Source organism: Oreochromis niloticus, linkage group LG7, assembly GCF_001858045.2.
Source record: "Oreochromis niloticus isolate F11D_XX linkage group LG7, O_niloticus_UMD_NMBU, whole genome shotgun sequence".
Lineage (NCBI taxonomy): Eukaryota > Metazoa > Chordata > Actinopteri > Cichliformes > Cichlidae > Oreochromis > Oreochromis niloticus.
The window spans coordinates 63,968,484-63,993,765 of NC_031972.2; the positions used below are offsets into that span (position 1 = coordinate 63,968,484).

Consider the following 25,282-nt stretch of genomic DNA (forward strand, 5'->3'; position numbering starts at 1 on the left):
AACATCAGAGACACTGAAACTCAAAACAGCTGCTACAAACTGACGTGAGGAAATCTGTCAGATACTTTTAACGCTCTGATCGTCTCCAGTAAATATGACTTTGACACAGGAGCATAGTTAAGGCTTAAAGCTGAACTATAGAGATGCACAGAAACAAACTGATGCAGGCGAGTCGATGAAAACAAAAGAAAAGGAAGGTGTAAGCATGAAGAGAGCAAGGACACTTAGCCACGGCTACATCAAAGTGAGCATTATAACCAGTATGCTAATTGGAGACTGGTCCCTGATTAGTACCAATGGAAAGGGCTGACAACATGCTGCGTGTGTGTGTGTGTGTGTGTGTGTGTGTGTGTGTGTGTGTGTGTGTGTGTGTGTGTGTGTCTGAGAAAGTGAGGGCTCATGCTGTGAAATCTAGACTGAGGTGATTAGTAAAGCATTAGTGGCTGCATGCAACACTCAGAACACGCTGTCAAGGACTTTATTTACGTGTGTATGTGTGTGTGTGTGTGTGTGTGTGTGTGTGTGTGTGTGTGTGTGTGTGTGTTTAGGGAGGGGTCTTTTAAAGGTATAATACATCATTTCAAAATGAGCGGTCTGCTCTAAACCACCAAACGGGGACAGCACGTGTATGCTTCTTTATTCTGTAAAAACAAAATGGATTTACACACACACACACACACACACACAGACGCACACACACACACGTTTAGATACACACCGGCTCTCGTCTTCACGTCACACTATCACACAGGGAGGGAACTTCTTCATGATGTGCAGCTGCACAGCAGAAGACAATACAGTCTGCCAAAAGTCGCTGCGCTGCAGTCCAAGGAGACACACACACACACACACACACACACACACACACGTACATACAATGAGAAGGAGGCAGAGGAGGCGACAGAAAGACAAGTGAAGATAAGGGAGTGAGCCACACGTTAGAAAGAGGGAGCTCCTGCCCTCTGCTCCGATGTCGCTCCATGGTCTTGGTGATGACTCGGAGCAGAACGAGCTCATCGAACAGCCAAACACAGACATCCTGTCAGTGGCGGAGCTCGCTGTAAGCGCAGAGATTATTCCTCCGTTTCAGTTCCTCCACCACTCTGAGCTCTGCCTCCCTCTATTTGGGTTTTTCATCATCTGTCATCTTGTCCTGACCCCCTCGTATCATCTCCTCGCGTGCCCGAAACACAAGAACATACTTTGTCTTTTATGTGCTCGCCTCATCTCCTCGTCTCCACCTGCTTAGAAATATTGGAGGCTAGAAAAGCTGCACACACACTGCTCTGTGATTACACACACACACACGCACAGGTGGGATATGGCCCTACTGTGCATGAAAAACCTGCAACAGCAGACGTTTGAAGTCTTGCAGGAGCACGTTACATTATCAAATGTTAATTATTAAACCAGATGTAAACACATTATTCTTTGCTTTATTTAGTGTATAGTGTCCTTGCCCTTAGGCTTTTGTCTCTCACACACACAAATCTCCAATGGCAGCTTTGTACCAGAGGCAGAAATGGATAGCTCAATTTCTTTCTCTCCATCTCTCCTCAGTGTGTGGGAGATGGACTGAGGCTGTGTGTGAATGTGTCCATGTGTGTCTTTAAACAGTGTGAAGTGTGGGCATTACCACTCCACTCCACCGCACTATTATTCTGTGTTGAGTAGCTGCATAAAGCACTTTCACTGGTCCAGCCTTACAGGTTAATCCAGCGTGTTGCTGCTGTAACGCTCATGCGAGCGGCCACAGGTGCGATCCCCGTCACGTTTCCTCGCCGGTAAACTAGATATCTGCTCGGTGTCTGCTCACAATTTTCTCTTGGTTTTCAGATGAGTTGTATCAGTAAATAATAACATCATTGTCCAGCAGAAACCATCGTACTGCTGCACGAGGACACCTCGTAAGAGTCCGCACTGATTCAGTAAAAACCAGGAAGGAAATTAAACTGTTCATTTCTTTTAGCCCCCTGCATCCTTCTTGCATGATCTCTCCTTCCCTCCTATAGCGCCTCCGTTTCCTCCTCCCTCCCGCTCTCTGCCTCCAGAGCAGGGCATTGACCACATGGTGTTTTAATTAACGTTGTGCTGTGTAAGAGCCGAGGCTGGCGCGAACACACACAGGGCGTGACTGTACCGTCACGTTTGGGCTGAGAGCCGCAATATTAAGTGCTGCCAGCAGGCCGGCGTGTGGCAGTGATCTCAGGTTTAGCATCATTACTAATGTATGTGAATAATCCAGTGATGTCTTTATAAAGACCAGCTTTAAACCAGTAATTTAGAAATAACACAAGAAAGCACAGAAACAACCCGTCGTCGAGTCGAGCCTCAAAAAACTCTTTGAAAGCTCGGTGTGAAACAGTTCTGACAGAGCCGATGTCGATCTGCTCTATAATCTTTCTTTGAATAACAGCACGCTGACCAGTCTGACCTGATGGATACGATACAACGAGATAAACACCGACATGTTTCCTCAATCTGTCTAAAAAGGTCGTGTTAAAAAAATATTTTTGCTTGTGCAAAAAAAAAAGAAGAAAAAAAAAAGGTATGTGAAAAAGTGTTTTTTAAATGAAATAAAGAAATGATTTTGTAGTAACAAAATAAATTGAGCTGATGATGAGCTTTGAACATCTTAAGCACTAATGTTGTTTTTCAATGAGGTGAGGAGTAAATATGTCATGAGCTGTTTTTGGGCCCAAACATGAGCGGAGCGTTCCTGCTTGTAAAGATTTTCCTCGGAGCTGCAGGGATTCCTCTCTAGACTTCCCACTTTGACCCTCTCTCCCTCTGTCTGCCTGTGTGTTGTGTCTCTTTCTCTTCCTGACAGCGTAATTAACAGGACCGTGGGGTGCACCGTGTATTACCCACGGAGCGATGTGACAATCACATTACTGGACTGAGTAGAAACTGGCCTCCTCCCTTCAGACAGTCAAAACTGTCAGCGTAGCCGTAAAAACACTGACTGGGAATCAGCCTCTTCTGCAGACGCTATCACAGTTTCACTGTTTTACTCTGACTTTACATTGTTAGACTTGTGTTTCTGTGACACGCAGACGTGCAGCAGACTGAGGCGGCCGAGCTGTGTGACAGTCTGAGACGAGCACACTTACAAGTGTCGGAGTTCCTGAATGTGAGAGCTGATTATCAAGGGCGCCTGATCCGACTGTTAAACAGGCACTAACACTTTACTGCACATGAAAATTGAGTGTAATAGAAGAGAAAAAAATGGAATTATAAACGGCAGGAGGAAGTGACACAGTCAGTGCCCGCTGCTGTCCACGTGGCTATTTTCTCCTAATCAGTGCACGTCCACAGTCTGAGCACGTGCACGAGCATAACCATCAGAGTGTGGCTGACAGGCCATAAACTCACAACATCCAAACAGCCTGATTTAAACTTTAGAGCTATGAATATTAATGTTTTTCTTTGGTTCAAATATCCCGCCTGTGTGGCACGCAGTGGGCGGGGACAACAGGAAACACAAACTGACACAAACCTGTGTGCACGCTGTGATGAAGGAAAATGTAGACACTGTTTAACAGAGGAAATGATCATTTTACATCAACACGTTACAGCTGAGTCTGAGAAGCTTTGGCCACTCACGTCCTGCATTCATCTCAGTTTTATTTATTACTGTAAACTCGATGCATTAGTGCAGCGGCGACCAAGAGAAGGAAACAATCTGCGGTGGAGACGAGGAAGACGACGCGTGAAACTGAGCATCTGCTCATTTTCTTTTCATCGGCGCTTTCAGACTAAATAAGATCGTTCTGTCTTTGTTGAAGAGTGGGGGAGGAAAGGGCTGCAGGAAATGTAAGAGGAACTGGGCAAGCTCTTAAAAATAATCTGCCTCAATTTCATAATTAATCTGCGCTAGGTTTTCACACAATTAGCACGTTAATTAACCCAAAACTGCCACCACTGTGTAGGGATGTGTGCGTACGCTGCAGAGAGAAGGACGAGTTTAACGTCAGACTGAGTGGAAGCTCAGGGCGGAGGAAAGTGGCGAGCACTGGAAGGAGATCAACAAAGGTGAGGAGGTGATGGGAGAATGAGAGAGGAACACAGGGAGAGGAGGGAGAGGAGGAGGAGGTGGAGGAGGAGGAGGGCCAGGATAATGGAGGTCATTTCAGTCATGTGGTGAAGAGCAAAGAAGACTGACGGCAGGTAGAAGACACGGACGCTGCAGCCGTGGCAGGTGAGCGTGTGTGTGTTTGATAGCGAGTGGGGGCGGGGCCACACACTAGGGAGTGAAGTAAAAGTTATTCCAGCTGTGCTGATGTTTGGAGCCTCTCTTCTCCAGACGCCATGAGACCACACACACACACACACACACACACACACACACACACACTCAGGTCTGGCGAGGGGCTGAGGGTGTGGGCTGCAGATCAACCCACGGGTCCACCTCGTTAATCTCCATGACGACAGAGATGCTAAGGCAGCAAATTAGCAGCAAGTGGGAGAAAAACGTTGCAGGGGAATTTCACAAAAGAACATCCCAGAGTCAGGTCTTAGTTAAACACACACACCGTACGACCTTTGCTCCCCTTTGATGATGATGGAATTAAATGAAGAAGCTTCGCGTCGCTGCAGCGGCTCCAGCTCGCTCGTGCAGACAAACGTGGATTGTGCAGCGTGTTGGTTTGTGTCGGCCATCCTGTCCAAACCTAAAAACATCACCTATGACCTGCATCATCATATAAACGTTTAAACACTCGTATTACGTTTGAGTCACCTGTAAGATTACGATGATTTAAAGGCCTCCAAAGTTTGATCTATAGTCGTGGCCGTTCCTCCGTCAAACTTTCCAAGTTTGCACAACAGCTGCTCCTCACAGCCCACCAGACAAAAAGAGGTCTTTGTTTCACCTGCCTGTCTCACACCTCTGTGTTCATGTGAGTGCATGCTTGTGTTTTCGTGCTTCCAGAGTGCCATTACACATTCACAGTGGCTGGGTTCACACCAAACTCTACAGTCACGCACACGGAAAAGAAAAGTGCCTCACTCACCGATCATGTGGTTGGCGACGTGAATCTGGATCTCTCTTTCTGTCTCGAACGTCATTTGGCATTTAATACACTGGTAGGTCTTTTTCTATAACAGAAGGAACACAGAAGACTCATCAGTACAATAAAGCTCAGGAGAAACAGGCTTACATGTTAGCACATGAGACACATACAGACAAACTGCACAGGGATGAAAGAATTATTAGTGCATTGAAAGGCTAAAAATAAAACACTTGTGTTTGGAAAATTGCACTTTTCCGCACTTGCAGTCATCCCTGCACATATGAGACATTTCAACCTCACAAATTCTTGCACTGAAAGTCCAAGTCTTTGGAGGGTTGGAAAAGGAAGAGAAGGTATGCAGCTACACAAACACCAAAGCTGGATCGCTGCGGAGAAAGCGAGAGAAAGAAATTAAAAAAGGAGGGTGTGAACGGGAACGAGATGAAGGGAAGAAGCAATGAAAGAGAAGGAAAAAAGGACAAAGGAGAGAGAGAAGGAGCTACAGAGGGAACCAGAGGCTCTGCTTATCCATTCATAGCACAGAGTGATCACTCATGCACAAACACATACAAAATACACAAAGGCCCCACTTCCACTGTCTCTCTGCTGCTTCAGCCTGCTAGGATGACTACACACTCACACACACACACACACACACACACACTCACACAGACACACTCACACACACACACACACTCACACACACACACACACACACAGACACACACACACACACACACACACACACACTCACACAGACACACACACACACACTCACACACACACACACACTCACACACACACACACACACTCACACACACACACACTCACACTCACACACACACTCACACACGCACACACACACACTCACACAGACACACACACACACACACACTCACACACACACACAGACACACACACACACACACACACACACACTCACACAGACACACACACACACACACACACTCACACACACACACACTCACACACAGAAATCCTACTTTGTCTGCTTTGTGCTGTTAGACTAAGCAGAAACAAAGGTGCAGGTAAGACAGAGGGTCCCTGGGAACTGTCTCTCAACACACGCGCTCGCTCGCAAGTACACACACTCTCAACATACAGACACACACTCAGTCACACACACACTCTCACACACACAGACACGCGGCAGGTCCCGGGGAGCCTGACTGTCAATATCAAGTAGAGCGAACAGCTCCCACAATGCCTCAGCACGCCCCAGCCGCAGGACCCAGTGGGCTCAGCTGACACACACCCACGCACGTATGGAAGCTGCAGACTTATACACAACCTCATGCACACACAGAGTTCAGGAGCGTCTTTTGCAACCTTGGAAATGTCTCCATTTGTTAAATGCAACACTGGCCTCTATCGCTCTGCTGGATCACACCAAGAGCTTCTTATACATTTGACTTTTCTGTATTTGGGACACTTATTCTGTTTTGCAGACACAGTTATTTTTATGGAAACGCTGCCCTCTTATTGTTTCTCACCTTAGGAGCAGGTGAAACCTCGGCCTTCTTTCCTGCTGCGCTGGTTTCAGGACTGATCTCCGGATGATCTGTCTGGACATGGCTCTCCAAGTCCTCCAGGCTTTCAAACTTCACCCCGCACTCTGGACACCTCAGCCCAGCCGCGGCCTTCTCTGCCTGCGCGTCCCCGGGCGTGACGGCTCCTCCCTGGCTGGGACTCTGGCCGTTCGTGCCCCTGATGTGATTTGAGCATTTGATTTGTTTTAGCTGATTTCAGTGATTCTAACTGATGCTAAACAAAGGAAGGGTTCAGCATTTTTTCACTAACGTTGGCAGTTTTACGAAGTATCTGTGAAGTTTGTGACAGCTGGAGCAGAAAATCTGAATATACTGGGCAGGTTTTTGAAAGACATTTCAAATATTCATATACTTTTATTAGTTTGTATTTTCATAATAAATGCACCCAATAAACACATGTGCTGAGTTACCCTGTGCCAGGCAAAGCTTCCAAACAGGAGAGGCATTCATTCTTGACTTTAGTCATTATTCCTTCCCACAGAGGGCTGAGTCATGCTGCATGCTGCACGCACCCTGTTCATAGCATTGCTGCCTACCTGCTCATGCAACCAGCACAGAGGCCGTAAGGCAGGCCGTTGACATCCAGCTTCACCAGCTCGCCTTTGTTCTTGAACTCCTTGAGGCAGAAGGCGCACTTATACAGCTTGTGCTGCTGCAGCTGCCCATTAGGGGACGAAGAGGCAGAGCCGTTTCCTCCAGCTACTCCTCCATTCCCGCCTCCGACCGCAGCTCCTCCGAGCGCCGGGCCCGAGGAGATCTTCTGCATGTGGAAGGTGCCGTGGATTTTCAGCTCTAGCGTGGAGGTGACCGTCTGCATGCAGACGACGCAGCGGAAGCCGGTGAGGGAGTTGCGGAGGTCAGGGTGCATCTGGCAATGCTCTATAAACTCCTCTTCGCTCTGCAAGGGCATCTTACAGATTCGACAGGTTCCCGTGTCCAAGCTTTTACTGTGGGTCACCTGAAGAGAGGGAGCGCAGACGCCAACGATTAACATAACTGTGACACATGAAAACACCTTAAAAATCAGACGAAGAAGTCATTTTGATAAAACCTCTACATCAGCATCATAACACACTGTTCTGATAAGTGACAGAGGCTGTGTTATGTAACACATCGCCTCTCTGAGGAGTATTGAGCTTTGAATTCAAAGCAGCCAAAGACACGTCAGGATCAAAATCCAGGTGCAGAAAGAGAAAACGACAAAAACGTCACACACGCAGAAACAAAGACGTGTCTGCACTGCTGCACCTGCGAGGCTAACCGCGCTGCACTCGTTCGTTCAGTGGAAATTACTTGTCAAAAGACACAAATGCAGCAGTCTGAAGTACCTTGTGCTCGGTGAGGGTCAGCAGAGAGGGGAAACGTTCACCACAGATGGGACACATGTAGTGTTTGGCGGGGCCGCGGTGCGTCTGAGCGTGCTCACGAAGCCCGTTCTCAGAGAAGAAGGTTCGGGAGCACACGTTGCACTTGTGGTTTCCTTTGATGAAGTCCGCCTTCTTCTTTCGAGAACCTGTTATACATAATTAATACGCATAATCAGAAATACGATAATAATACAGAGGACTCCCTTCCTAACGATGACAGAGTACGACAGGATTATTACCGGCATCATCTTCTCCCGGCCGTATGTTGTGGTCACGCAGTCGGTGGTTCTGCAGCAGGGACTCCATGGTGTAGGCAGCGCCGCAGATATCGCAGGCGTACATGGGCTCTGAATTATCCAGCTCCTCCTCTCCTCCGCTCGCCTCGTGGCTGTTGGCTGCATCTCCCCCCTGGCTTGACCCTCCTCCCACCACTGCGCTCTTCAGCAGCATGTTCTGCAAGTCGGCTTGCTCGGCAGCTGCAACTGTCGTTCTCTCCACGCTTCCTGCTCCTCCGTTGCCACTTCCTCCTCCTCCTCGCTTGGAGGTCTGCGCCAAACCGTTAGGCGTCCCGTTCTGGCTCCCGCTGCTCCCGGTGCCACCTCCATTGCCGGTGATGTTGCTGCCATCGAAGATGCAGTGCTTTTCTCTCAGGTGTCTCTCCAGCAGTGAGATGGCGTGGAAAGCTTTGCCGCAGAAGCGGCACGTGAACTTCTTGCTGTGCGTGGTGATGTGACACTGGAGCTCCACTTCTGTTCCAAAGCTCTCCCCGCAGAAGATGCACTTCCGGGGCTTGAGTCCTGTCAGTCAAAGATCAAGTTATCATGAAGATGAATCCGTGGCACAGGAACGGGAAATATCAGACATTCTTTTCACATCATAATCGTGTATTTGTTAAATGTAACGTGGCACAGCTCGACAGTACCTGCACCGAGACCTCCCGGGAGGCCCGACCTTTGGCCCAGATGGTTATGCTTAACGTGCAGCTGAAGATCCGTCTCCTTCCTAAAGTCCCAGGCACAAGCTGTGCAGCGAAACAGCTTCTTCTCGTTGCTGTGCTTCACTGCCAAATGCACCTGGATGTGAGGCCAGAGAAACAAAGTCTTGAGCAGATAAACTTTGCATCTTTCGGGATTCGTGTCTGCAAAACGTCACACTGAACAACGAGCCACGTGTCGTTTACCTGTATAGACACCTTGGAGTCAAAGACCTCCTGACAGAGAGTGCAGTGGTACAAGACAAACGTGTGCATGTCGAGCAGGTGTTTCTGCAGGTCATCCACTGACGAGAACTGTTTATCGCAGCTCTCGCACACATACTGGGTGGATGTGGTGGTGTAGTGTACCGTCAGGTGTTGGAGCAACGCCTCCTGTGACTCAAAGTCCTCCTTGTTGCACTGGGGGCAGGACTGGCGCCTCAGCAACATCTCCAGGTGCGACTTGAGGTGGGCCTGGAAACCCTCAAAACTAGCAAACCGCAGATCGCACTGGTTGCAGGGATAATCTCCGTTGCTCCCCATGGATGGAGTGGAGTCCCCTCCAAGCCTGTGGCGTTTCGGGGAGGAGATCTCGACGTCCGACGAGGCGGGGCTCAGGTCTGCAACTTTGGCTTGGCGTTTGTTGTTGGCCAGCGGGATGTTCTTGTGGTTCTCCTTGATGTGCTTGGTGAGCTTGAGGAGTGAGCCGAAGATAGGAGAGTTGGTGCAGTAAGGGCAGGAGTAAACCTGTGCGTGGATAATAACGCTTTACTTTTTTTTAAAGATTATGATGCAATACGCCGAGTCCTCACACAGCGACAGAGAAGACAGAATGAGGCAAAAGTCATTTCAATCACTGCGAGCTTACAGATAAAATCATGTCGGTATGTTAATGCGTTTATAAGGCGCTAGATAACAGCTACTCGAAGTGTCTGTTTAGTGTAAACAGTTCGTGTAACCTACTAATTCAAACAGCAGCATGTTGTTTCAGTGTTTCCACTGTGAACTGTGGGTTAAAAAGTCTCAGTCCGACGAATAAATGAAATAACTAACGAGGCAAGCTGCGTTTCTTCTTATTACTGGTTACATTGAAAAGATTTTACAGTTTAACTGGACTTTTCCTCACCTCCATGAAGGACTGAGATCCAGCCTGAAGTACGGGAGACTCGAGTTTGGCCACTGCTCCACCTGATGCACTTCCTCCACCTGTTGCGGAGGTGCAGTGTGTCTGCTGAATGTGCTCCGTCAGCGAGGACTCTGTCAGGAAACCCATTGAGCACTGGTTGCAGAAGAAGGCATGGTTCCCTTCTAGGATGGAGAAGCTCACTTTAATCGTTGCAGCAACAACAGTCACAGGAAATGATGACACTGTACTTAACACCATCTAACCGATAAGCAGCTGTGCTCACAGCTGACCTGATGCAGTTCACTCTTAAACACACCTAATGTGGTGGATCCTGCCATGATGCCACCGGGCAGGCAGTGGGAAACCCTGATGTGCTCTTGCAGAGAGTTGATGTCCCCGAACATGTCGGGACAGTAGTTGCAGTGGAACGCCGTGACGTTGGTGAACTGCAGCAGAGGAAAAGCCGCCGCCGCCGCGCCCACCGTTCCTCCGCTCGCACGGTGAGCTTTGCGCACGTGCTCGTTGAGGTTGTAGAGCGTTGGCAGAGTTTCCAAGCAGAGCTGACACGTGTGGCTCTGTTGTGGCTTATCTGCATGGATGGTCTTCAAGTGGATCTCCAGCACTGCCAGACTGTGGAAGTCTCTCTTTGAGCAGTAAGGGCAAGAGTACGTCACTTTACCCCAGGATCCTCCCCCGCCTGCACAGACAGAAAGGGTACTTTAGTGGTGACTAACTGGTATGTGCCCAGTTACTTTGTAAATAAGTGGCTAACACACCTCCGCCTTGATGGCCCAGGTTTATCCCCACGTCCTCGCCAGTATCGGCACCTCTCCTGCGGCCCCGTTCGCTGCCCTGGCTGTGCTTTAGTGTGGAGTCGGGGGTGGAGCCTCTCTCCAGGCTGGCGCTGGAGTCTGGAGTGGCTGAGCTCATTGAGGCGACACTGCCCAGCGCTGGGTCGGGACTGGCAGCGCTGTGATTAGACGAATCGGGCTGACGATGGCTGTCTAGATGGCAGTACACGTCCTCGACAGAGGGGAACTGTTCTGAGCAGACAGGGCATCTGTGGGCACAGAAAAGGCCAGTCAGAGGTGAGTAATGGTTATAAAAGTGGTGAGCGGAGAAGTTTGAGAGATAACGCTCTGCAGTACTTGTGTTTGCGGTTAGCGTGCTGTGTTTCAATATGCGTGAGGAGCGAAGCCTCGTCAAGAAAGATCTCAGGACAGTGGATGCACTGCAGGTCGGCCCGGTCCGACAGCTGGGGGTGTCTGGTCAGGACGTGTTTTTCCAGCTCGTCGGTCTGACTGAACGTCTCCTCGCAGTAATCGCACATGTACAGGTCCTGCTCCAGGTCACCGTCTCCTCCCGCTCCCTTCTTTCCTCCATCTCTCTCGCTCCTCAGAGCGAGATGCTCTCTGTTCTTACGATGAGCCTGCCGGAGTCACAGACATTCAGACGCGAGGAACAATATTCACATGCAGTCATGCAGTGCACCTGTGCCTATTAATCTCATAGTCAGTACAACAGCTAACACTTACCTGCATGTGGCTCTGCAGCGACGAGGTGGAGGAAAAGCCACGCTTACACACACTGCACTTAAACGGTTTGCTGGAGCTGAAAAAAGAAAAATCAAGTAGAAATCAGCACTGATTCTGAGCGCTTTGTTATGCTAATAAGTTCAGAAGCAGTTACCTGTGCGTCTTCAGGTGGATCTTTAGGTGATCAGAGCGAGAGAAAGCAGCCTCACACTCCTGACAGCTGTACTTCTTATCTCCTAAATCATTGAAAGGCAAACACACTTCAGAGAAGCTTCACTGATGATGTTAAAGCAAAAACTAGACCTACAGTTTTCCTTCCTCTCTGCTTCATCGAATAACAACTTTACAAACATCTCTGTGGTCGTAAAGTTCTCAGACAATCCTGACACGTAGTGACTAAAAACAGGGATAGAAAACGTCCCGGAGAACTGAAACGCTGACCGATGGCAAAGCGAGGACACAGCAGCTCGTCTCAGGTGAGATGTTTGGATGTACCTGTGTGGAGTTTGACGTGGCGGTCTCGGCTCCGCTTGTGTTTAAACAGACGGCTGCAGAAGGTGCACTTGAAAGGCAGCTTGTCGCTGTGGATCTGCTCGTGTCGCTTCAAGTAGCTCAGGCGGCTGAGAGAGACCAACGATAACGTTTATTATCTGTTATTGCAGCAACACTTACGCAGTGATTTAACAAAAGCACCGTGTCAAAGTAACTGGATATGAAGATATCAGACATCTACGAACCGTTTTTACAAAGTGTTGGTTCGATAGCAGAAAAGGACGATAGCGAGGACAGAGTGGGTAATACAGAGGACGATGATGATGATGATGACTCTATGGTGTGCATGTGACAGCTGTTCTTAAAATGGTTCTTGACTCAGTCCCCCGAGAGGTGAGTGAGAAATGTATTCACCTCACTCCCTTTACCGTTTGCCTTAGTGGTCCGTGTGTTACCATGGCGATACTGAGAATACAGTTTGTTGGTGCGCACGTTGATATTCATAAGCAGAATATGAGGATGCATCTGAATGTGTTACTGTTGCCTTCTACTACCTGCAGACGTTTCCGAAGCCAAACATCTGAATGTGGTACCTGAAGGACTTGTCACAGAACTGGCATGGGTACGGCAGGCCCGCTCCTCCCTCCTCCTCGCCGCCAGTAGCCATGCCAAGGTCACAGCAGCCATCGGGTATCTGCGAAGGCGATGCCACATCCTTACTGGAGGGCGAGGAAGGCACCCAGGATAAACCTGCTGGGTCATCATCACCGTCTGAGAGAGGGGGGGACACAGGAAGTTTACAAGGAGTAACTGCGTCCCCCTTTTTTAAAATCACAGCTGCAGATCAGCGAGTAAAAACTAACCCCATCAGAAATAGCGGGGAAACAAAACTTTCACCTTTCTTGGAAGGCAAAAGGTGGGAGAAAGAGTGTGTGGAAGGTAAAAACACACAAACACAAAGAGGATGGAACGAAACAGAAGGTGGAGAGAGAACCAGAGCCACTCGGGCAGCAGCTACATCTAAATAGAAAGCTCCAAGAACTATGTATCCCCGAAGGAGTCCAGAAATAAGGACAGAGTGTATTTTCTCTCCCTTCATTCTCCCTCGTTCCCTCCTTCTCCTCGCCTCCCTCCTCCCCCGTCCCTCCGTCCGTCCCCGAGGACCATAGATCCGCCTCATCATATTTTCATTAGGGCCTTGGCAGATTGAAACGTCGGAAAAGCGATTAGATGATGTGGAGAGCAGAGCGGAAAGATGGCGATGTTCACTCCCCTTATCTGTCATACATAGGAGATTATGCATTGCTCTTTTCCTTTTTTCCTCCCTCTCTCTCCTTTTTTCTCCCTCCTGTGTAGTCTGGCACAGAGGCGACAAAAAGGCCACGACTCCTTTAATAGACACTTCAGAATGGATTTGAGGCGACAAAAGAGAGGGCTGAATAATGCTTGATATTGTTCTGTTCCTCTTTGTGCGCTCTGCGAAGGAGCACAGCGTGGCTATTTAGCATTTGCCTGAAAAATGTAAAGGAGCGAGGAGATCAGAGAGGAAAGGAGACGTTGTTTTCTTTGCTTTTATCTGATGGCTTTATCAACTGGGCCAGCAACCAATCACAGACAGAGAAGACATTTGTGCCAACAGTCACTACCAGTGCAATATTTCTGCAGCTCGACGCACTGTGTGCATTACAGAAGTTTGATCGTTTTAGAAATCTCTCCCAGCACACACACGCGCGCACACACACACGCACGCAACCCTGAGGGGACCTGGATTTTGGTCCCCACTGTGTTGAAAGTCCCCACCAGTATAGTAAATGTCAGATTTTGGTCCCCACCAGGATAGTTAGAACCCGTACACGCGCGCCCACACACACACAGACCATCCACAATCGTGTACGTCTGCTGTGTGTGTGACGGCTCTGCTGTGGACTATGTCTCACTGAGAGTGGAAACAGATTCGTGTGATGAATCGATCGTGGGGTGAATGTAGGCATGGCGATGAGCAAATAGGATTCTGGGGGGGCTGAGTTTGAAAAAAGAAACTGTAAACGCATCGAAGTGTGAAAGAAATTTGTTTAAATAGGTTTAAGAAACTATAAGGAACAGAGAGATGAACGGGATGTCGAGAGGACGGAGATTAATCTGTGCTGGGAGAAACAGGACCAAGGAAAAATACCAAAACAAATAATCTGATTAAAATGGAGACAAAAATGAGAAACGTGTGGAAATACGGGAATTTCAGATAAACAGACAGATACAACGCTCGGGAGCTGATTACTCTGAAGATTTTGGTTTTAAATACTGTAAACGCTAGCGCAGTTTGCTAACGTGAGTATCAAACGCAAGAAGATTCGACCTGCCTCATTTCTGTCTGCCGCTTATTTACTTTCTGGCTCTTTGAAACTTCGCAAAAGCACCAAGTTTTTTAAATGGACTAACAATGAGGTGGAGTTGTTGCTGCGAGTAACACAAAAGCACAAAGTTGCAAAAGCGAGTGAGAATTAAAGAATTTGAAGAAAAGCTATCTGAAGCCTGTACAAACTGATATTAATCTTTAATAGGGCTGTCAAACAAAACTGCTGTGCCCTCAGCTATCTTAGTTTAATTGGTCACATGACTGCATCACGACTAAAATGTGTCATCGTTTTCAAAAGTCCCCGTTTTTCGTGTGTCCACACTGCAACACGAAAGCACCGTTTTCGAGAGCGTTTTCAAAACGCTGCGTTTTCCTTGAGCGAAAACGCCGTCTCAGTGTGGACGGGAGGCCAAAACGGAGAGAAAACGATGCGTTTTTGAAAACGCAGATTTTTCTATGCGTTTGCACCTTTCATCCACACGTAAACGGCGTTTTCGGTCACTGAAAACGGAGATTTCTAAAAACGCCTGCCAGGGTGGAGATTTTCGAAAACTCTGTTTTTGCATTTACGTGTGGACGAGAAAAACGGAGAAAACGCAGCGTCAAAGATGTGCGCCTTTTTTGACGTCACACTGTGCGCCACGTTGTTGTTCCGGTGAAATGAATTTCTACAATACTGTTACTGTTAATTGTACTCTCTGCAGTGTTTAAATGCTTACATATACACACACAGTTACTGTCCCTCCACACATACGACTCGGTTCTGCTTCTACGCCCCATCTTTGTTTACTATTTCCCACCGAGGCTTCTAGACTTCTGATTGGCCAACATTTCTACACGGTTAGGAATATATCGCCACCTGCTGCTTTGGCATGTTCCTAGCAGCGTTTTCCTTCATTTCTGCCTTTACGTGTGGACGGGATTATTTTTTAAAACGAAAACGGAAAATCTCCGTTTTCAAAAATACCCGCGTACGTGTGGACGTAGCCTAAGACAGCGTGAGCGCTGTAGCCTTCGTTGGTCCTAATATATTGGCGTACTTTTCTTCACCTGATAAAAATACTACCTTAAATTTGAGAAGCATCTAATAACCCAGAATGTGACGTCCCTCATCGAGTACCAATCCAGCCCATTACTTAGAGTGGACCAGTATAATGGACTGAGTGGAACTCACTGGGATCAGTCTCATGATGGGGGGCTCCCCCGAGGAGGCTGGGAGTGTCACTGTGACTGTTCACATTTCTGCTTCTCTTAATAAGAAAAAACTTGTCTGCTTTCTTAAAGGTTGGCTTCTTATTTTGTTTGTCTGACTGTCGGCACGTTTTCACTCACACAGGTACATATCACACTCTAATCCAAACAACAACAAAACCCAACAACTGCTATTGTGACAGAAAAAAGTTCTTTATGTGTAACTGAAGTTCAGCTTCCACGGACATCAGGAGCTGACATCATCAGGCCGGTACTAACAGCACTGCTGTCACTCCACAGGACAGCTTACTGACACAGCTCCCGCACGCCACCTCACTCATTGTCTGTCAAACATGACTCGGGTGGAGATAAAGAAAAGGAGTGAGTGTGTGCTCGACTCTCAGAAAAAGAAACCGAACCTTACAGACACGTGAGAAAAGTGGCAAAAAGGAAGTAAATAACCCCCAGCCACCCCTTCAAAAGAAAAGTCTGTGTGGACACACGTTGGTCATTAAAGGAATGCATGAGTCAGTCAGTGGTAACGCTTCTGAGGTGGGAAAGTGGGCTGAGGAGAGGCAGAAGGGGGAGATTGCACCGCGGAGATTTAGTTCGAGCAAGAGGGTGAAATCACTTTTTGGGGGGGGGCGTCGAGGAAGAAGGGGAGGAGAGATTAGCGTCATTAAAGAGCCCTAATCCTCTGACTAGCGTGGCTGGCGCTAAAATGGAGGATCACACGGCTTTTTAACGGCGCCTTTGTCAGTCGGCCACGAGGGGACCTGGCAAGACAAGGCCGCGTGGCAAACTGGGAGAGACTGGAGGACGGGGACGGGGGGGGGGGCGAGGAAAATTTCAATGAAAAGTTAAATTAGAGAAGAATCCTCGAGAGGAGACGAGATGAGGAGGATGGGTGGGGTGGGGTGGGGGAGTACAGAAAGTGTTGAAGGAGAAAAAAAATAAGAGAAACAGGCGGACGCCGACACACGCTGTTCTTGCCCCCGTCTCCTCCTCCTCCTCCTCCTCCTCTCTGTTCTTCTCTGGCGAATGAAAACGAACGAGCGGAGCGGAGTGGACCGCGGGGCCCCAACCGCTCCGCTCCGCTTCCTACTCTCAGTCTTTCCCATCCATTCCCTCTATTCTTCCTCCCTCCCTCTGTCCTCAGCAGTCCCTCTCCTCTTCCGTCTTCATCTCTCTTCCACTCCCTCCCTCCCTCCCTCCGTCACCTTTCATGTTGTTACTCATTATAGCACTGACATCTCTCCCTCTGTCCCTCTATCTCTCCCACCGTTCCTCCCCTACTGGTGTTGGCCTTCACCCCCGTGTCTCGGCCTGGACGGGACCGAGGGAGAGAAGGCGGGGGAGGATGTTCCAGATGGACGGACTCTGAACTCCAAAAGAGAGAGAAAAGATGGTGGGATGAAAGAGGAGACGAAAACGAGGAGAGGAGAGGACCTATGGGTGTGCACTAAAAGATGGAAAAGAGCAGACAGAAAGTTAACGGACCGCCCGAGTCTACCTGAAATGACAGACGAGCGCACAAACAGACACATGCAAACAACACACCCACACTCCCCGTGTGTCTCTCTAATAGGCCAGACAGCGCGGCAACGTGTGGAGGACACAGCCTTGGTGAAACACTCTAATGAAGAGACACACACGCTGATCGATTTCTCTTTATGTTCCCGCCTCCCCCCATTCAAATTCAGTACGTTTGTCATAACTGTCACACACACACAGAAATTTGATCAAAGCAGCAAAATCTAAATTTAAAAGAAACTTTGGAGACGTCAAGGTCTGCGATAATTACTGGAAACCCTAAAAATAAAAACCAGTAGGTACATTTGAAATATCGCATGTCTGGCTGCGGTGCAGCGACTGATGAAATGAGTCAATGAACTGACAGCCAAGAACAACTCGGGTTCATTTAGTTAGCCCCGGATAACGATGTCGACTAAATGCCTGAAATGGAAATACAATCCATGTATGTCACGCTTTCGCTCTTTTATACGTCTTTGATGTTTGAATCAAAGACGCTCAGCTGGTTGCAGCAAAAGGCTTTCAGGTCCCAAGGCTGCTGCAACGAAAGCTAAAACTGCCCAAGATAGTGAACTGATATTATAAATGAATAAAAGAAGTCATCTGTTAGGTTAACCTCCCAATTAGCTGTCAGAATAAAATATTATTCAAATAAAAAAGCATAAATTCGAATGAAGGACACCAGTGAGCTGGTGTGGTCGAATATTCTCTTTAATTCTGATTTTGCATGAGTGGATGAGAGAAAGTCCGACAGGGCCGCTATTCCAAGCATCCCAGGTACAGACGTGTGCTCCACCTCTCTTTCTTACAGCCCAGTTCCTCCCAGTCCAACTATCCAGTCCACCTTTGAGGCTGGCCATCAGCCCAGACCTGCACCTTTTCCCCACAAGACCCCCGCTGACCTTATATCCCTCCATCCCTCTCTCCCTCTTCATCCCTCCTTCAACCGCTCCCTAGGCCCCCTCCGATGGCCCCAGGCTGCCCCAGGCGTGCACACACACACACACACACACACACACACACACTCACCACAGGGGGCAGAAAAACAACTTCCACCCTTGGCTCACTCTGGGCAGCCCAGCACACACTCATTCTGGCTCTGACTATCTCACATATGCACACAAACACAATTAAAGCCCGACTCAAAATCCCACGGTGAAGTAAGTTGAGAAACGTGTCATCATTTCTGCTGCACCTTTCATTCACGTGAACAACATCCTGCAGCTTAAAATAACAGCATCGTCTCAGACCCATGCTGAAAATCATTTCGACGGGCCGCAGCACAAACCTGACGATTACATTTCACTAATAAATTGCACGATTTGTGTGTTTTGCTCCGAAAAAGCAGGCTCGATCACATTTACTGAGGGGGGCTGCTTATTACTTTGTTTGGCTGTGATGTTGGACGTGTAGCCGCAGTCATAACTTGACAGTAACAGTAACGTACGAGCCTTAGCGTGCTGCAATAATCTGACGCTTTGTCACACATGCTGCACATAGTGAATCGGCACAGCCAAACAAGACAGTAGAAGAAAGATCCCTACCTGGCTCTGTGATTACCATGAGAGTTGACATGGCAACCAGTCAGCTGTGCTTAGCTTACTGGTTGCCATGCATTGAGATTTGCACAGTAGGACTTTTACTTTGACCAGTCAGATTGTTGGAGTGAAACTACCTGTTGTGTAGTCCATCTAATGTGCCGACAGAACAATGCTTTGTCTTATTTCCATAATCAGCGAATACCGCAGATAAAATAATGCCGAGTGACCAGCTTCTGACTTTATTTTCTCTTGAACATGAACATGCCCCCCCCCTCCTCACACACACACACATATGTTCAATGTTAACTGGTGAAGCGGTGTACACATATGCGGACACGGCTGCATCCCTGGCCTACGCCTCGAGGACCCACAGTCCTCTGCTGCTGTCCTTGCAGCTGACACGGGACGCAGTCTGTCAGGAAAAACGCACACAAACGCACACGAGCCACAGCGAGGACAGACAGAGAGGACGATGCGGCAGTCTGTCCGGGGCTCGAGCCCGCAAGAACACGATAGATGGACACACACAGAAACACATGCATTCACACGCTCTAAGCAGGCGGCGGGGACCCTCACCTCCTGCCCTGGGAATGGGTCCGGCTGCTTTGGACGCTTTTGGGCGCCAACTGCTCCATATGGGCAGTGTGTGTTTGTGTGTGTGTGCAAGTGTGTTTGAGGGCAGAAGGTTAGGGGCAGGGGGCTAAGGATGGGGGTGGGTGGACAGCGGGCTGGCAGATGACAAGTTTGCCCCGAGCATACAGTATAAAAAACGCTATACAAATATCAAATAGTGCATTAAACACACAGAGCAGCTCAACAATCTAAGACAAGGTCAGCGCAGGTCATACAAATGAATACTGAAGTGCACATAAAGAAGTATCTGAGGATTAATGCGGACAGCTCTGTGGTTCAGCTGTAAAGCTGCTGAATGAGCTTTCAAAATGTATGCAAGCGCATTTTAGGGACTTTGGCTATCAGAGTAAAAACCTGTGACATTGCTGCACACCTCTGTGATTCCACTGCCTGTCATTACGACCACGCCAAGCTCAGCAGCACCACAAATACAGCGCGCTTGGAAACGTCGACTCTTTGAGCCAATAAAGTGATGGAAAAAAGCAGCGCACATAAAGAGGTACACGCAACAACAACCAGGTCTGTCTCTCCCACACAGCATGTGGGAGAGGAGGTCTCGCATCTGCTTCCTCTTAACCACACTTCCCTCTTTTATTCCCTATCCTCTCCATCTTCAGACTCCTTCTCCTTTAATCTCACCGTTTCCCTTTGCATATTTACTTCATCAACTCTCAGTCGAAAACGCCGAGCGAGGCACCTAAACCGGGAGAGTCGGTGGCTGCGTTCCCCGTGCGGCGAGCTCCTCGTCCCTCCATCCATCTTGTCTGCTGTTTGTTCACTCAGAAATGAGAACCAGCTGTCAGGCAGAGTGTTAGATAAACAACAACACCGTGCCAACGCACACATACACAACATATGCACGTGTTTTCATGAAGACACACACACATACACGCTCAGAGTGGTGTGATCCCATTGTGTGCATGCCGGCGGCCATATCATCTATTTATAAGAATGAGGTTTGGTGGACTGGCAGACCGCTCACTAACCTAGAAACACATTCACCTGAGTCACACACACACACACACACACACACACACACACACACACAGGCTCTTGGACATTTACTGAAATACCCACATAACTGCAATAATACGCACAGTTATGAATAACAGGAGCCAAGTTATATTTCAAAGCATTGTTAGTGTTGCCTTGTGAATAATAACAGATAATTAGTGTTTAGTGAGAACCACACACAGGATCATGTGTGCATTCATCATTTTAAAACAAACTGCATCTGCTATAAATGGATGTGATTGATGTATCAACAATACACACACACACACACACACACACACACACACAGAGGTCCTCCCACATTCGCCTACGCGTACGTGGGACCTATAAATAAGTGATGCAGGCAGCTGGAGCTTGCCGTTCAAAACTCAAACACAGTTACACACATAGACTCAGGTAAACAAACACACTCATCTCTCTATATGTAACACAAATATACATGCACACAGTGTTTTCAACCAAGCTAGCGCCTTTAAAAGCCTCTCCATCAACAGGAAAGTAACTGAGGCTGCCAAGTGAGGGATCAGAGGACAGAGAGTAGGAAAAATGAGGGATAAAGAGACAGAGAGGCTGCTGACGTCCCGGGGGGCCAACAGTGTGGTGGGGGGGGGGGGGGGGGGGGGGGGGGGGGGGTTCTTGTGCCCAGGGGAAACCCGAGAGCAAGCTGCGAGAGGCGGGTACTGCCAGCCCAGCGCTCCCCTTCTGGAAAATGGGATCCTGGACAGCCCCCTACTCACAACTCTTAAACCCCCCATGAGAGACGCACACACACACACACACACACACACACACACAGACACACACAGTGAAGAGGAGTCCCCGAGGGAGGAGCAGAGCAGTGCAGAACACCTGGACCTGCCATTACTGACACACTCAGGGATTAGTGGCACAGACGGCAGGAGAGATGGAAACAGAGAATACACACTGGGACAGACACGTACACGACCAAGTAATATGCATAAATATGCACAAACACATGCAGCCAATAACTAAAGACAACCAAACCAAAACAGCAAAGAAAACTGAGCAGACATGAACTGCAACGTGTTTTATGTGAATCAGTTTTCACCCACCTGGACGTCCTGATTCAGAGTCGGTTTGTGATTCTGGCCATTAACAAATTATTAAAGATAAGATAAAAAAGCACCGACAGAGGCAACACAAGCTTTTCACCTGAAGGCATTTAATGTAATGTGTTTTATTCAGAGTTGGTGTATATGTGAGGCCTAACAGCAGTCGCTAACATGACCAACCTCTCTCTCATATATGTAGAATATGTGGGTGCACACACAGAAATACAGCTGGTCACCTCATCTATGTGGTTTCACCTGAAAAGAGCGTGAGTGCTGGAGAATAATTACTCATCTATTAAACCTCTCTGTCCCTCGAGAAAGAGAAGACGACAAGCCGAGGGTCGAGGACGAGCAGAACGAGCGAAGGGAGGAAAAAGGTGACGGGGGGGGGGCGGGGGGGGGGCAGGAGGCAGACACACAACAGAAAGACTGATCCTTAAAATACTCGAAACTCATTGATTCATGTAATATTTAAACTAATATATCTTTTCTCTGACATCGAACAGACTACGAACACAAACTGTACCAACATTCTTTATATTCCACGTGCAGATGTGGTTTTACAGAGATTAGATAGAAAGGATGAAACCAGGACAAAGCAGCAGGTTCAGAGTGGTGGTGAAGAAGCTCTCAGAACAAACCGTCCAGAAAACAGGCTCCTGTGTGAATTAACGACCTCACGCTGGCTGCAACAAAAAGCAGCGTTCAGACACACACGGAGGGATGCACACACAGAAACAAAGCTAGGGTTGGGAGGAAAAAAGTGTGTGTGTGTGTGTGTGTGTATGTGTGTGTGTGAGAGAGTCAGGTGTGTAAATGTGTGTGTGAGCTGGTGACATGAAACAGATCAAAGGGGGGGAGAGGTCGGCAGGGCAAAGTCGGGTAAGACAGAAAGACAGAGGCCGGGGGGTCCCGTAATTACAACCTACATCCGCCAAGCGGAGCCGTGTGTGTGTGTGTGTGTGTGTGTGTGTGTGTGTGTGTGTGTGTGTGGAATGAAGGAGGGTTTTGAGGGTAAATTGCTCTCTTCCACACACACCTCTCTACTTTCTTCTCTCTGCTGTGACCGCCCAACAGGAAAAGGAAAGGCACACACACAAACACACAAAACTGCACAAACCCTGAGATATGCAAACACTTTGAAGAACAGATACAAACATTGTTTCACAAAAAGCTATCACAAAGGTGAAGGTCACGAAAGGAGGAGGCGTGGTATAAAACATGAGTACACGTGCATGTGGCTGCTGATAGGAGAAAATGGGATGTGCGCGCGCACACACACACACTCACACACACACAGTGGGTGGGAGTGTCTGTGGTGAAGGGGTGCAGATCAATGGAGACCACTGACTGGTTGGTCTCTGCAGCAGAAAAGCGGATTGCTCTGGGACCCAAACTATTGTACAGCACCACACTGGCTTCAAACACACACACACACACACACACACACACACACACACACACACAGTTCTAGACATGCAGCTGAACATTTGCACATGCACACACAGGCACCACAAAGTCAAACATGAGCACACATTCTTTTTCTATACCTCTCTCTCTCACACACACACACACACACACACACACACACACACAGAGTCTAATAGAGTGGTGAGAGCAGAGAAATGGAACTGGCCCTCTGACTGACTGGGCTTCATTGTGCTTGCGTTTCGAGGGGGCCCCCTTGTATCCCCACCTCTATCCCAGCCCCTGTATTCCTCCCGTTCCCCCGTGATTCGTCTCCAGCTCCTCACAACCAGCCCGTCCTTTTTCTCGCTGTCACTCAGTGTCCACCTGCTCGTGTCCTTTGCCTTTGTTCAATGCAAACATTTAAATACAGCTGATAAAATTTCATCTGCTTTCAGTTGGCTAGTAAACTCCTTTCCCATCATGCATCAGCCAGCGCCTCCATCAAGCACACACACCTGTATTGCTGCTGTATTCTTCCACCTGTAACAGATTCATCTCCCTGAGCAAGCCCTGATATCGACGTTCTCGCCCCCCCTCACTCCTTTCTCTCCCTCTCTCTCGTTTCCAACCCCCTCCCCTCCACAGAGCAGCAAGCTAAAAGCACAAGCATGCCCCCAAAATTAATTTAAACGGACAAATTAAATTAAAAGCAAAGCCTCAGGAGTTTTATTATGTACTAATGTTTGAACCGTTAACTTGGATTGTATTACTAAAATATGAATAATTAAGGGCTGGTGGGGCTTTTAAACACACATTTCACTAATGGAACAGATTTAACGGGAAAAACTGAGTATGTGAGATGCAAAGGTGAGTACTCGGAGCAGTACCGGTACACGGTGGCACACAGCTGAAACCGCAGTGCGTAAATCACCTCTGATCAGCTGTTTTCAGCATGATTTGGCACATAAAAAAATCAAAGAAATCCCGAGGACGTTTGATTATTACAGCCATATAATCAGTCACATAATTACAGTTACTGGAAACAAAAGTGGGATGGATTCATTCTGAACCTGCTGAGAACTGTACGCTCTTTCAAAAGGGCAGACAGCTGTTGTAAATATATTTAGCATCACTTCTTACTGCAGCTTGTGCTGCATGTTGTGGCTCTGATGTTGTACAGTATTACACCTGTGTATTTCCTGCTAGGTACTGTTATAAAACCTGACCCTAAATTGTGGCATCTGATGATTATACGCAGCTAAATTTCCACATATTCATGTCATAATATCTCAGTTGACAACTAGAGACTGGAATTCAGCATAAAAACCTGTATCACAGTGTGAAGTGTCGTATACAAAGCTTACATAGCATTACCACACAGAACAACTAGCATCATTTAAAGTAGAGATGGACCGATCCGATATTACGTATCGGTATCGGTCCGATACTGACCTAAATTACTGGATCGGATATCGGCGAAAAATAAAAAATGTAATCCGATCCATTAAGTATCAAAAAAAACACCTCACAAAACTTGCGACACGGCGTAACTCGGCTCATAACCGTAGCACGTCAGAGCAGTGTGCGTCACCTGATAGAGCAGCTGTGTGTATTTGTAGCCTCTCTACCAAACCAGCATTTCATCTCCGAGGAAGTTATCCCAGAGAGAAGTAAAGCAAGAGTGTAAGTTCATCTCTGAATGTTTGTAAAGCGTTCCCACGTTAAGCTTAACAACCGATATATGGAGCGACTGCCTCTCTCTCTCCCTCACCTTCCTGCCGCTACTTCAATCGTGAAACTGCTTAACGATCAGCTGATCGGCTTTTCTGTGGCGAGTCCGTCTCTCTTCTTTGTTTTTGGCCCACTTTGCACCAGAAAGAGGAAACCAGCGGCTGAACAACAGCAGCACGTTTAAGCTTGATAAGCTGTTGTTAGAATTTATTTAATATTACTTTCTACACCAGGATCCTTTTCTACGTAGCTGACGGCTGGTAACTGTGCAGGGGCGGATCTAGCAAAGTTTAGCCAGGGGGGCCGATAGGGCATGAACAGGGAAAAGGGGGCACAGAGACATGCTTTCCTTTCTTATTCTCATTTTAAATGTCTCGCTTTTAATAAATAATTATCTGAATCTTACACCCAAAGTTTTAATCTGATGTAAAATGTATAGAAGTCCATTACTGTATATAGTAACTGTTAAGTCTAATATACCCTAGTAAGCTATAGTACTTTTTCCTTTGGGAAAGTACCATCTGTGAATTCTGCAATTCTGTTGAAGAAAGATGTTGAATCTATTTAATTATTCTTGAAAAATAATTTATTTCTGTGTATTTTTTTTTGACCCTGCATCAAATCAAATCAAATCAAATCAATTTATTTATATAGCACTTTTCACAGGATAAAAACCACAAAGTGCTTCACAGTAATATAAAACAGAAATACATAAAATACATT

The 25,282-nt window shown here is 47.7% G+C and overlaps 1 protein-coding gene across 6 annotated transcripts in view; it reads right to left on the reverse strand.

The window, feature by feature from the left end:
• The window catches only part of znf423 (zinc finger protein 423), a 131,345-nt gene that overhangs the window by 49,510 nt on the left and 56,553 nt on the right, over positions 1 to 25,282 (reverse strand). For 5 of the 6 annotated variants that reach the window (XM_019361973.2, XM_005463055.4, XM_005463053.4 and 2 more), the window contains 15 exons: positions 12,674 to 12,851; positions 12,084 to 12,208; positions 11,743 to 11,824; positions 11,589 to 11,664; positions 11,202 to 11,482; positions 10,830 to 11,113; positions 10,370 to 10,750; positions 10,054 to 10,235; positions 9,135 to 9,674; positions 8,877 to 9,027; positions 8,194 to 8,751; positions 7,916 to 8,100; positions 7,124 to 7,545; positions 6,531 to 6,744; positions 5,016 to 5,100 (listed from right to left, as the gene is read on the reverse strand). In XM_019361973.2, coding sequence (XP_019217518.1) covers positions 5,016 to 5,100; positions 6,531 to 6,744; positions 7,124 to 7,545; positions 7,916 to 8,100; positions 8,194 to 8,751; positions 8,877 to 9,027; positions 9,135 to 9,674; positions 10,054 to 10,235; positions 10,370 to 10,750; positions 10,830 to 11,113; positions 11,202 to 11,482; positions 11,589 to 11,664; positions 11,743 to 11,824; positions 12,084 to 12,208; positions 12,674 to 12,851 — 3,744 coding nt within the window. The remainder of the gene's footprint in view (positions 1 to 5,015; positions 5,101 to 6,530; positions 6,745 to 7,123; positions 7,546 to 7,915; positions 8,101 to 8,193; positions 8,752 to 8,876; positions 9,028 to 9,134; positions 9,675 to 10,053; positions 10,236 to 10,369; positions 10,751 to 10,829; positions 11,114 to 11,201; positions 11,483 to 11,588; positions 11,665 to 11,742; positions 11,825 to 12,083; positions 12,209 to 12,673; positions 12,852 to 25,282) is intronic. The other variant, XM_005463054.4, reaches the window with a different exon arrangement.